This window comes from Canis lupus, chromosome 25, assembly GCF_048164855.1.
Source record: "Canis lupus baileyi chromosome 25, mCanLup2.hap1, whole genome shotgun sequence".
NCBI lineage: Eukaryota > Metazoa > Chordata > Mammalia > Carnivora > Canidae > Canis > Canis lupus.
In genome coordinates this window covers 31046352-31059647 of record NC_132862.1, presented here as the reverse complement: position 1 = coordinate 31059647, position 13296 = coordinate 31046352, and the positions used below count along the sequence as shown (strand labels likewise).

The 13296-nt window shown below is 37.7% G+C and overlaps 1 protein-coding gene across 2 annotated transcripts in view; it reads left to right on the top strand.

Moving 5' to 3' along the window:
• DERA (deoxyribose-phosphate aldolase) overlaps positions 1 to 13296 on the top strand; it is a 117022-nt gene that overhangs the window by 64897 nt on the left and 38829 nt on the right. The window contains exon 6 of one of the 2 annotated variants that reach the window (XM_072798853.1): positions 6761 to 6889. The exons of the other annotated variant lie outside the window; for it this stretch is intronic. Coding sequence (XP_072654954.1) covers positions 6761 to 6889 — 129 coding nt within the window. The remainder of the gene's footprint in view (positions 1 to 6760; positions 6890 to 13296) is intronic. 2 annotated transcript variants of the gene reach the window in all.

The window sequence follows — 13296 nt, the reverse complement described above, 5'->3', positions numbered from 1 at the left end:
GTTGTTATATGCCTCTTTAGACTTCTTCAATCTAGAACAGTCTTCAGTCTTTCCTTGAGTTAAAAGAATAGGTGCCTGTCATTTTGTAAAATATGCTTCTTTTGGGTTTGTTTGATGTTTTCTCATGATTAGATTCAAGTTATATGTTTTGGGGAGAAATACCACAGATGTTTCGCTCATTTCTTCTCAGTGCATTATTTCAGGAATCATAAGATATTGGTTTGTCCCATTATGTTAATTTTTAAATGGCAAAGATGCTTTTTGGCAAGTTTCTCCATTGTAAAATTAATAAATATTTTGTGTTTTAATAATTAATTAATACAGAATATGAATGGAAATATTTTTAGACTTTGTTAATATCCTATCCCTCATCTAACGTTTATTCAGTAGTTTTAGCATTCATTCATAATTCTTCAGTTATTACTCTGTTGTCAAGTGGCAATTTTCTAATTCCAGCATTTCTTCTATACTTACTAGTGTCACCTTCTCCTCTCCCATTTTCTTCCTTTCTGTTTGTAAGAACTCATGGAATTCTATTTTATTTAACTAGTTATAATCCATTACTGTCATTATTTATCTTAATACTCAGATTTTCTCAGATTTGGCTAGTGGGAGCTGCTTCAGATGGCTCTTCTGTCCTTTTTCTTTTATGAATTATAGTTGTTGTTTTTTTTTTATGATAGTAACACACAGAGAGAGAGAGAGGCAGAGACACAGGCAGAGGGAGAAGCAGGCTCCATGCACCGGGAGCCCGACGTGGGATTCGATCCCGGGTCTCCAGGATCGCGCCCTGGGCCAAAGGCCGGCGCCAAACCGCTGCGCCACCCAGGGATCCCTTCTTCTGTCCTTCTGATATGTTCGTATTATTCTTTGAGAACTTCCTTGAATTCTTATCAAAAATATTTCAGGCTTATCTTTAACTTTCTCTGCCCAAGCCCTGGAATCAGCCATTTTTCCAAGAGCTCTGCTTCTTTTCATTGAAGACTGGTATTTAGAAACCAAGATCTGGGTGCTAGATGGGCTCATTGCTGCAAGGCTATTGTTTCTAAGCCCTTTCAGTGGACAGATCTAGGAAACACGTGAATGTTCACATATACACGATGAACATGTATAAACACACATGCATTTATATCTATTTGTCTATCTATCATCCATAGTAGAAACCGTAAGTTCACATCGATGACTTCCTCATAAGCCAACATCATGTGGTTATTCTTCCCCTTTCCCTTTCTATATTTATGCCCCTCTTTCTTGTCATGAGAAATCTTGTTCCCATCGTCCTCAGTATATTTCTTTATTTGATCAGTTGTCTTGTATGTAACAGTTTCTTGACCACACAGGCTATCTCCCTGGCTCAGTACTGCACAGTCAGGCTGGTTGAGTTCACCACGTCCTCCAGAACTCCCAGCCCTCACTGATGAGGATAACCACCCCTGACCCTGATCTGGCAGCATGTGAGCCCAGAATTTCCCAAGACCCCAGTGACATGCCAGTTCCAAGCTTACATCCACCTTCATGGCAGTGTGCAAATGAAAGTACCTCTGTTCCCCTACCTCTCTCTGGCTGAGAGCTACTACAAAGTATAGAGTTCCAAAATGTCTTTCTAAACCAATAACAAGAAGCTGTTTGGTCTTAATTCTAACAATATAACATTTTAGAGCAAGTCAAAGTGTATCTTCATTTTTATAACTGCTTATTATTAAAGATGGAGCCAAGAGAAAAACAGTTAATAGGTTACCTTCATAATTATTTAAATAATTACATTTACATTTATTCCCGGGATTTGAGATGTCTTTGAGCCCCAAAAGTAAAGATCTTCTGTCAGATCTTGAGTAGAAAAATGATGTTTGGAGAGGTTCAGTAACTTTCCCAAATGACAACAGCCAATTAGTGGGTAAGCAAGTGCAGAGAAGTCCTGATTCAGACAAGTGAACTTCACTATAACATAGTGTGCTGTTCTGATTCCATCCAGAAGGCTGATAGAGCAATTAATAATTTTTTTAGCATATTGAATCATAAAATTATTTTATGCTTCTGAATTATTCTGGAACTTTTCAATTTCCTCAACTTTGTTTTCCCTCCAAGAATGAAAATCAGGTCCTAGGATTATAATGCTCATCTGTAATGTTTGTAATTTGAACTAAATAGGAGTTGACATCCGTTTAGGTCCTAGGTTTTGATTACTCTATTACATGACGTTCTTCAGTTTATTTCCTTGAGAATGTATTTTAACGACAGCATGTGTGTATCTGCCCACATGTATGTGTTTGGTGCAATAGAGACAAAAAATTGTGAGGAGATTTTTGGCAAGTCATTCATCTCTCTGCATTTCACTTTTCACATATAAAATGTGGAGGTAACTGTCAGCTACCCCACAGGGATGTTTAACTGATACGTAGAAAACACTGAGCATTCTAGAAGGAAGATGCTTTACAACTTAGGGAGTTTCTCATTGTTTTCAGTAGCTGCTCCTCATGAAGAGTTTTTTGGGAAGAGGGTCTATTGAACATATTAATTCCACTATAATTTCCTCCACATGTATATTCCAGTAGCAATTATATAAACCCACATGCCGCTGCTGTCCTTTCCTGCTGATGAGGAGGAAAATCCACCCATTAGTTTTTCCATTATTTCCTTCATCTATAGTGAAAAGAAATTATGATTTGAGATTGACTGGGTTACATTTCAGCCATCAAGTCACTTGGATTTACATATGTCATCAATCACTGTAATGCCAAGGTGGTTAAAACTACCTGGACACTACTGGTGCTTTTCTGTGGCTTCCATGGTTTGTGTTGGAGTGAAGTGGTCTATTTTTCTAACAGGTTAAATTTGTAAATTCTAATTTTGTTTTTATAAATATTAAGACAGTGCTTGCTCCATTTAATTTTTCAAAGTTACTTTTGCATTCCTGGAACTATATAAGGAAAAGTTTGGAAATCTAGTATTGACTGAGTAAATGCCTATTAACTGCTTTGTTCTATTCTGGCCAAATGTATTATTTTATCCAATCTTCACAAAAATATATGAGCAAACTTAGGCTCCCCTAACTGATCAGGGTTGGAAAATGGAATGATTCCTATAAATTTACATAACTAGCAAGTAGCAAAACTCTTATCCCAGGAGTCTGGGAACATGGGCTCCAGGTTAAAAAAAGTTTGTGATGTAGTAAACATTATTCCCCCAGCCTGCTTTCTAGGCCCCAAAGAGGTTGTGTTTATGTTTTCTTAGAAACATAGGTCACAGTCTCCCCTGCTTTGTTAAGTCCCTCTAGGTCAGAACCTAATAAGCACTCAGCAGTAACAATAACAGCACCACCAGCAACAGGAAAATAATCTGACATTCTTTGAGCATTAACCGATGTACCAGATACTATCCTTAGCACTTTACACATATTAGCCTACTTAATGCTTGAAAGAACTCTATGAGGTGTGCATACCTCTATAATCCCCATTTTATTGAAGAGGAAACTGAGACAAAGTTTAAGAGTTAATTGCCCAAATCAAACAGCAGATTAGTTTTGGAACTAGCATATGAACCCAGGTCGTTCATATGCACCCATGCTCTTGTCCTACACTATACCAGCCTTGCAAATGCTTGTTATACTAAAATTATGAATTGAAAATTAATGAAACCAATTCAGATTAAGTTAAGCTGAAAAGGCATCTATTGGGAGGACATAGAGTAGCTTACTGAGTCAGTAAGAAGCCAGGAGAACCAGGCTTGAGAAATAAGCAGGACCATGAAAGACTGGGGAGCAGAGAATATAGCCGGATGTGACATGGGAAGGGTGGTTATCAGGCTACTTCTGGTGCTGCCACCAAGGCCACATAGGTACTATGGCCAGTGGCCACTGGGTCATGGGACTCTTGGATCTGCTGCCATTGGTGATGCTGCTGTAGTCATACTAATGAACGTCCTGACTGCATTGTCATCTTTGCATCGCTTAGTAAGATCCAGAAGCCCAAACATTTGCCTGATAGAGCCCAGTCACATTATACAAAGGACAGGTTCAGTATGCTTTTTATTGAATTGTTCTGGTATATTCTGGGCAAAATAGTAACAGAAAAAAATGACGAACAACTTCCCAGTGTTGAACTCTAAGGATTAAGATACTTGCTCAGCAAAATTGACCCTGTTCTGTGGTGAAATCGTTTAGTAAAATGATTTGAGGAGTTGGCAGTTAGAGAATGAGAAGACACTGGTTATGTATTTGTTTAAGTCCAGTTACACTCTGGATCATGGATTACAGAGCATCACTTCCAGGTGGCTGATAATTGAGTCGTAAAATACATCTTTTTTTCTGATTAATTTTAACTGAAGGTGAAATTGACTGGATATCAAAAGGTAATAGAAAAAGGTTGATAGTTTTGTTCATAAGTATGATTGGGATCACTGTTTTAAGAATTTTGTTGTACAGATCAAACTTCACCTTAACAAATGTTGTAATAAAACATTTTCAAGCCTTATCTGATGACTCACTGATTGTAAGCACTAATCCGTATAACAAGATTTTGGTGCAGTACAAGGAGTTGGGTCAGGCCATGAATCAGATTTGGCTTTTATCACACAACCTTAATTGAAACTCATTTTACTAGAATTCTGAGCTTAAGAATGATGGTTAAACTTTCTGAGTGTTTACAATGAGCCAGACAATGTATAGAGTACTTTGTATCTTCCCTTTTAATCCTCATAATAACCCTATAAAATAAGTATTATTATTGACACTTCAAGGATGGGACTGAGACTGAGAGAGAATAACTTGCCCAAGGTCATGCAGGAAGGGATGGATGGGTTTTAAACCCACATTTGTCTGACTCTCAAGCCTGCTTTTTATGGCTATGCTGTACTGTGGAAGAAAAATCATTAAATCACAAGTTAACTCTGGGTTAGTATTCTTGAATTTTCAGATCAAGAGATTTCCTTGTCACTAGTTCTTAGAGAACAACTTTCTGTTTTTAGATTGAGTAACTAGACAAGTGTTATTCCATCCAAGATTCGTTCCTTGAGCTAAAAGAATATAAAGAATATAAATTGTTATTGCCACATAGTCTTTCCTGCCTATACCACTCTCACACATGTCATATCGGATGTGTAGGTGAGATGACTTCTCACGATTTGGGTAGGATGGCCCAGGGTGAGGTAGGCAGTGTGGCATCTTAGATCATCTCTAATGCTCCAAGCCACTGATTATTAGGGATTTGTGAAAATATGCAGTCCTTTCTTGAAAAACCTGTAGATGCCGTCTCTTGACAGTGACAAACACTAAAATTTACCAAGCATCCTGTAATAGAATATTTGCTTTTATTTGGGTTCAGTTTTCCCTTTGAGCTTCAAGTTGAGTTCAGGTTTTCTGGGATTGAGATGCCAGGTCTTCTTCATCTTGATAGAATTTTCATGGTTTTGACTGAGTTTGCTGACTTGTGACTAATTTTTAGTCTTTTACATGGACTTTAGTAAACCCATGAATTGATAAGGAAGTCTCGTGTCTGCATTCAAAACTGCTTACCCTAACCCTATCCCATATTATAAATGTTTCTTTCCTGCTCAGTTTAGACCATGTGCTTATGTATTCTGAATAGGTGTATATCCTAAAATATACACCTATACAGAGGAACAAAAAAGTCCTGATACTATGCAACAGTGTGTGGTAATAACCCAAGTTCAGCGAACAAGTGCAGTGAACCTGATGCAGAGTAAAAAGCCAAATCTACTGGTGTCATGACAGAAGGCTCTGTTAAGTAATTTTTCAAAAATTTCATACTCATTGGGGCAGCCTCAGTGGCACAGCGGTTTAGCGCCGCCTGCAGCCCAGGGCGTGATCCTGGAGACCCTGGATCAAGTCCCACATGAGGCTCTCTGTATGATGCCTGCTTCTCCCTCTGCCTGTGTCTCTGCCTCTCTCTCTCTGTCTCTATGAATAAATAAATAAAATCTTTAAAAATTTTTTTCATACTCCTTAAGCTGATTTTGTTTACTAAAATTCTGTTGATTTTGTTTGAATATGAACTGTTCCCCCCCTTGATTCTTTTTTTGTTTTTGAGTATAGGTTTTTTGGGGGTTTTGGGGGTGTATGTGTATTTTTAATTAAGCTGTTTTCAGGGTGCTTAGTGGATCCATCAAAAGCCAGATTTGGTACCATGTTCAGGGGTGAATAGATTCAAGACTGCACCTATGAATCTCTCTACAATTGGCTTTGTGCACATACATCCAGCATACCTGGCTAGGCCAATGCTTTTTAGTCAGATATTTAAACAGATAATGGGGAAGGCTGTTACATCTTTATTGTCATTAACAGAGCTCTCAGGAAAGGCCTGCTTTATATTCTAACAAGGGAACTTATTATGTGTGAATGGAAGTATTAATAAGGACCTGAGGATTTTTTTTATTTAGTTTGCAAAGTGGCACACCCCCATATATGGTAGATAAATGTGTTTTTTCTCGTAAGTAACCAACATATGGGAGAGGTAGAAATTATTTGTGATTTGCATGTCATTATAATGATATTTTAAAAGCTGTGTGGCTCTGGACCTTGGGCAGGGGCTTAGAAAGTTTCCTGGTAACAAACTAAGCATTTCTTGTAACAGGATGTGAACGGCAACAGAATGCTCTAGGCGATATTAAATTGGGGTGATTTTTAGAAAGTGACAAATGTTTTATGTTTCCTAAATCCGAGATGGGTTCTACCAGCTGCACATGGCTGCCAAGTTATGTTATCACTTGCCTGCTTTGTAACTGCTTCAATTATTTCCTCCCCCAGCCCTGTATGATGAGATTCGTCAGTTTCGCAAGGCCTGTGGGGAGGCTCATCTCAAAACCATCTTAGCAACAGGAGAACTTGCATCTCTTACTAATGTCTATAAAGCCAGTATGATAGCAATGATGGCAGGTAAGTGTTCTAATTCAAATGATTATATAAATTGAATTGATGTTTTTAGGAGAAACAAGCAAGCTAAAATATTTGGCTATTAGCTAAAAAATGCTAACCACTTGGACATTTTTGTAGGAGGACTCAGATATTCTGTGAATACATGTACAGTGTGAAGTGGTCACAAACTTGGCTTTCTCTCACGTTTTTTGTGGCATTTCATTGCTGCACTATCCTTGTAAGGCAGTAGATGGCTCTCTTGTTAGTGAATTGCCTTCTTGTTATTCTTTGATTATTCATTCATCAACATATGTTAGACAGGAATTTCTTTAACTCTGACTTATTCCTCTCTGTGAATTTAAGTGTTTGATTTTTCTCAGAGATGTGTAACTATACCGTCTAAGGCAGCCTGTGCTTTTGTTTGTGTTAATTTTTCTTTTAAAATGGAGTGCAATATCATTGCTTTTTATACTTTCAAATGCAGGTTGACTTCTTCATCTCCTTGAACAGCAGGCCTGCCTGTCCGTTCATACATCTAAGCTTGAAACCTGGGAGTCAAGCTTGGTTCCTTCTTTTCCTCACCTTCACGTGAACTAGTGAATGAGTATTGAGAAGTCTACCTCTTCACTGTATCTAACACATCTTCTCTCCATCCTGCGTGCTGCCATCTCTGGCCATACCCAGCATGGATCACATCAGTCTCCTCACTACTTGCCCCGTCTCTGCTTTTGTTCCCATCCAATCTGTTTCCCACACTGTTGCCAGAATAGTCTCTTAAAAATGCTAATTTGATTTTGGTAGTGCTTGCTTAAAATCCTTTGGTGGCTTACGCTGTCCCTGGACCCAGTTGGAGACAAAGGAAAATACTTGTGCACCTGTACACTTGAGCTAGTATTTGCCAGCAGGGCACCTCTGAATCCAGTGTGCTTTATGTAATCTTGCCACTGAATGATTCTTTTAATACATAAGAAAAATGTGAAGGTGGAGAGCACATGAGGAGAGAGGTGATGGAAGGAGCAGCCTTCTCTTCAGCGAGATGTGAGGGAAATAAAATTCACTTGCATTAATAAGAAACAACACACACGTACACACACACACACACAAGGCCTTCACCAGAAGCTGCACTCTGTACCTCCCCTGCCCTCCACTCTCACATCACTTTCAGAGAGCCAGGGTCACCACAAGGGGCACCTGGCCTGCCCAGTCAAAGAAAAAAAATCCTTTAGTGGATTCCCTTCATTGTCAAGGTAAAATGTAAATTCCTTCAGCCTGACTTTAAAGGTCCTTCTTAAGACCCTGCCTATGCCTTTACAGTCTCATTGTTCCTTCACACCATATGCTCCAGCTGTATGAAATTCCTTATAGTTCTCCACAGATGGCACCATCCAACCCTTTCAAGTCATCATACATGCTGTGGCCATTGCCTGGAATGCCTTTTGCCCAAGTAATTCCTTCATAGCTTTGGATTCAGCACAGGCGTCCCCTTTTTCAAGAGTATTTCCCCAATACTGCTTCCTCCCTCACCATTTCGTTCAGTATCTCGTCTGCATGCCCCCAGGGCATTTTGTTGAACCCTCTGTCAGGTGACATAACACATTTAGCGTGAATTAGTATTACATTTCTAGATGCCCTACCAGTGGCTCCGTATCTGGGTGAAGATACATGACTTCTCAGGTCTTCACTATGAACCTCTGTTGTAGTCACCCTCTAGATTTTTATACTCATATACTTTTTGAGTACTGTCAGATTGTCATTGTTCCCTGGAACTCTACAGAAAATCAACCTGCTGGGCATTCATGAAGCTATTGCTCTACTCATTGCCACTGTATCCAGATGATCTCTGCTCTGGTTGTTTCATTTAGAGCACAACCTCTGAAAACCTAAGGATGAGGAATAATGGAAGATGGTAAACAGTGGGTTATCGGTTACGTTGGCATTTCAAAAGTCTGCAATAATAGAAGACTCGCTGCAGCTCTTATGAGCCTGGGTAAAGCCCCTTGGAGTCCTAGGTAGGCAGGTAAAAAACTCCCTTTTCATGCTCCTTGCCAGGACAAGGGATTGTTAGCCCAGAATGCTGTGGTCCAGGTCATAAGGAAAGTATATTCATTCTGGGAGGTCAGCCAACCTCCAGCCTATCCTACTCACTGTACCTACTGCTCATGATAGGAACATGGTATTAAGTCGTCATGCCAGGAAGCCCCTATTCTACCCTCCACAAGAAAAAAACCAAAACCAAACCAAACATGAGAAGGAACATGCCGTCCCCTGTCTCTTCCTGTCTGCATGTATCTCTGTCCAAGTGGTTGCTTATCTCTTTCATTTCTTCATTTAATCAGTGTCTGTTGAACACTTCCTATGGGTAAGAAAACTTATATTTGTGTGTGCGTTACCAGATACTTTAAAATGATATTCCTTAATCTTCACATCAACTCAGTCGTTGATGAAGAAATTTAAAAGTGACTTGTCTAAGGTCACAAAGCTAATAGATCACATATAGTCATTATTTGAACATAGGTCTTCTGGCTCCAGGGTTATTACTTTCGCTGTAACACAGCTGTCTCCTCAGGTACTGTGCTTGACCTTATAATGAGTTAAGTAAGACACATAACCATCTTTGCAAGATATAATAAGTGAAAGCATTCAGCATACTTCCTGGCCCATAGTTTATGGTTCATATTCTCTTAAGAAGGTATATAATAGAAATGAAGTATGTTTTGAAGAATTTTTAAGAATTCTGGACTGAATTTACATTTATATATATTACAGTTCTACCTTGGCATTTTTTATTGATATATTTTTTCCTTAAAAATCAACTTCATTGAGGTAAATTTGTATACATTGGGGTGTTAAGTGTACAATATGATGACTTTCTACAATATATATTTTCCATCATCCCAGAAATATTTTTGGTGCCTCTGCTTTCAGTTCCACACTTTTACCTTCTGCCCCAGCTGCCATTAGTGCTCTGATTTTATCTGCATAGATTGGCTTTGCCAGTTTTAGAACATCATAGAGTTATACAGTATGTACTCTTCTGTGCCTGTTCTCCCTCCACCCGGAAGATAATAGCAGTGAGATCTATCCATGTTGTTCTGTGTGTAGGAGTCTGCTTAGGTATTCCATTGTACAAATATACCGAGTTGCCAAATTTATTGCTGTAAAATTTATGATATTCCAGTGTCTATAGGGTCTGTAGTTATACCTCCTTTTTTACTTTTGATGTTGTCATTTTTGTTTTCTTTCCTGTTGTTTGTTAGTTTCTGTCTTTCTTCTTGGTAGAAAAGAATATTGCTAGAGTTCTGCCAATTTTATTAATCTTTTCAGAGAACTAATTTTTTGCTTTGTTGCTTTTTCATCCTCATTGAGTTAAAAATACTGCTAATTTCCCTTGTGATATCTCTTGGTATTTAGGATATTATTAGAGTGTTATTTATAATAAACATTTATATTGGAGCACCTAAATACATAAAGCAAATATTAACAGAGATAGATCAACAGAATGTTTAATTCCCAAGTATTCTGTGCTTCTCTGGATATCTTATTGTTATTGACTTGTAATTTAAAATTCTGTTATGCTCAGGGAAGAGTAAGAATTTTTTGTCTTTTGAAGTTAAAGAGCTTTGTAGCCCATTTTATGGTATATTTTAAGTATGCATCCAGTGCACTTGAAAAGAATATCATGTATTTGCAGATACTAGTATCAGTGTTCTATAAATATCAAGTAGGTCAAGTTGGTGATCACATTTTTCAGATCTGGTTTTGTTTTATTTTGTTTTGGTCTACCTGTTCTGTATATTACCAAGAGACAAGGGTGTTAAAGTCTCCAAATATGATTGTAGATTTGTCCACTTATTGCTTTAGTTTTGTCAGTTTTTTTGAAATGTATTTTGGAGTTTTGTTATTAAGTATATACACTTTTAGGATTGTTATGTTTGTTTACCTGTTGAATTAATGCTTTTATTATGACATGTCCCTTTTTATTTCCTGTATTAGTCCTGTCTGAATGTCTGCTTTGTCTGGTATTAATCTAACCCGACCAGATTTCTTGTGTGTTTCTTACCATTTACATGGTATATCTTTTTCTCATCCTTTTATTATGAAAAAAATATGTGTATGTATGAAATATATAACCCATCTTCTGTTATATATATAAAGCTATCTCTTGGGATCCCTGGGTGGCGCAGCGGTTTAGCGCCTGCCTTTGGCCCAGGGCGCGATCCTGGAGACCCGGGATCGAATCCCACGTCGGGCTTCCGGTGCATGGAGCCTGCTTCTCCCTCTGCCTATGTCTCTGCCTCTCTCTCTCTCTCTCTCTATGTGACTATCATAAATAAATAAAATTAAAAAAAAAAATTTAAAAAAAAAATAATAAATAAAGCTATCTCTTGTAGGCAGTCTGTTTTTCTTCCATTGTGAGAATCTGTACTTTTTAATTAGAATGTTTTGTTCATTTTCATTTTACACAATATTTGATATGATAGAACTTAAATCTGTCATTTTGCAATTAGTTTCCTATTTATTCTGATCCATTTTTTCTTTTCTCCTGCTATCTTTTGGGTTCATTAAATATTTGATAACACTTCATTTTATTTTTTCTCTATTTGCTTTTTATTTACAGCCTTTTTGTACCTTTCAAGCAGTTGCTCTAGCAATTACAATATGCATCTTTTAAAAAATATATATTATTTATTTATTTATTCATGAGAGACGCAGAGAAGCAGAGACCTAGACAGAGGGAGAAGTAGGCTCTCTGTGGGGAACCTGATGCGGAACTTGGTCCTGGGTCTCCCGGATCACGCCCTGAGCCGAAGGCAGAAGTTCAACCACTGAGCCACCCAGGCGTCCCACAATATGCATCTTTAACTTACCACATTTTACATAGATTTAATATTATTCTACTTTACAGTTCATGTGTTATGAGTGCAAAAACCTTAACAACAGTTGTGTGTTTACACCCTCTTTAGTCCTTTGACTTATTTTAGTGGTGTTCTTCCATCTATTTATAAAACTCCTCCTTAAATAGGATGTGATTTTTGTTTTAACAGTCATTTGTCCTTTAAGGACATTAAAAGAAAACTAAGCAAAACTAGTCTTTTATATTTTCTCACACATATGTCGTTTCCTTCTTTATTCTTACTTGTAAGTCTGCTGGTGACTAATTCTCTTAGATTTTGTCCATCTGAAAATGTGTTCATTTTGCATTCATGTTTCAAGGTATGTTTGCTGAATATGGTGTTCCAGATTATTGTTTTATTTTTATTTCAATACATTAAACATGCCATTCCATTTCTTGGAATTCCACTTTTTCTTGTTTCCTTGTAAGTAAGGTTTCCTCTTACTCTGGTTGTGGTCAATTAGTATTATCTCTTTATCCTTGTTTTTTTAACTAATTTGACCATGATGTGCCTAAATATGATTTTCTTTGTATTTATCCTGCTTTTAGTTTCCTAAACTTCTTGGATTTGTAGGTTGATGTTTTCCACCCAGTTTTGGACTAAAATGTCCATAGTTATTTTTTCAAATATATTTTCGACCCCCCTTTTCCCTTCTAGGACTTTAAGTATGGGAGTGCTAGATAGTGTCTCACAGGTTACTGAAGTCCTGTTTATTTTTTTATTTTTAGTTTTTTAAAGATTTATTTATTTTAGGGAGAGGAGAGAGCATGAGTGGGAGGGGAATCTCCAGCAGACTCTTCCCTGAGCATGGATCCTGATGCGGGTCTCAATCTCACAACTGGAGATGAAACCAAGAGTCTAATGCTCAGCCAACTATTCTACCGAGGCGCCCCCTGTTCATTTTAATTTAATTTAATTTAATTTAATTTAATTTAATTTAATTTTTTTTTTTAAGATTTATTTATTTATGATAGACATAGAGAGAAAGAGAGAGGCAGAGACACAGGAGGAGGGAGAAGCAGGCTCCATGCTGGGAGCCCGACGTGGGACTCGATCCCGGGACTCCAGGATCGCACCCTGGGCCAAAGGCAGGCGATAAACCGCTGAGCCACCCAGGGATCCCCCATTTTAATTTTAATCTTTTTTTCCTTCCTCTGTTCTTCTGATTGGTTAATTTACATGGATCATCAAGTTCATTGACCCTTATTTTCCGCTCAAATTTGCTCTTATGCCCATGTAGTGAAATTTATGCTATTGTACATACATTTTTCGTTTTAGAATTTCCATTTCATTTTTTTTAGAGATTCATTTCTCTGCTGATGTTCAACATTTTTTCACTCATTGAGATCATATTTTTTATAAGTCTTTGAACATATTTATAACAGTTGATTAAAAGTCCTTCCCTACTAATTTATGTAACTGGATTATCTCGGCATCTGTATCTGAGCTGCCAGTTTTCCAGGGCCTGAAAATAGTTGCCTTTTATATTTTGTTTCAGTGGTATGGCTGTAGCAGGAGGGTAAATCTGGTACA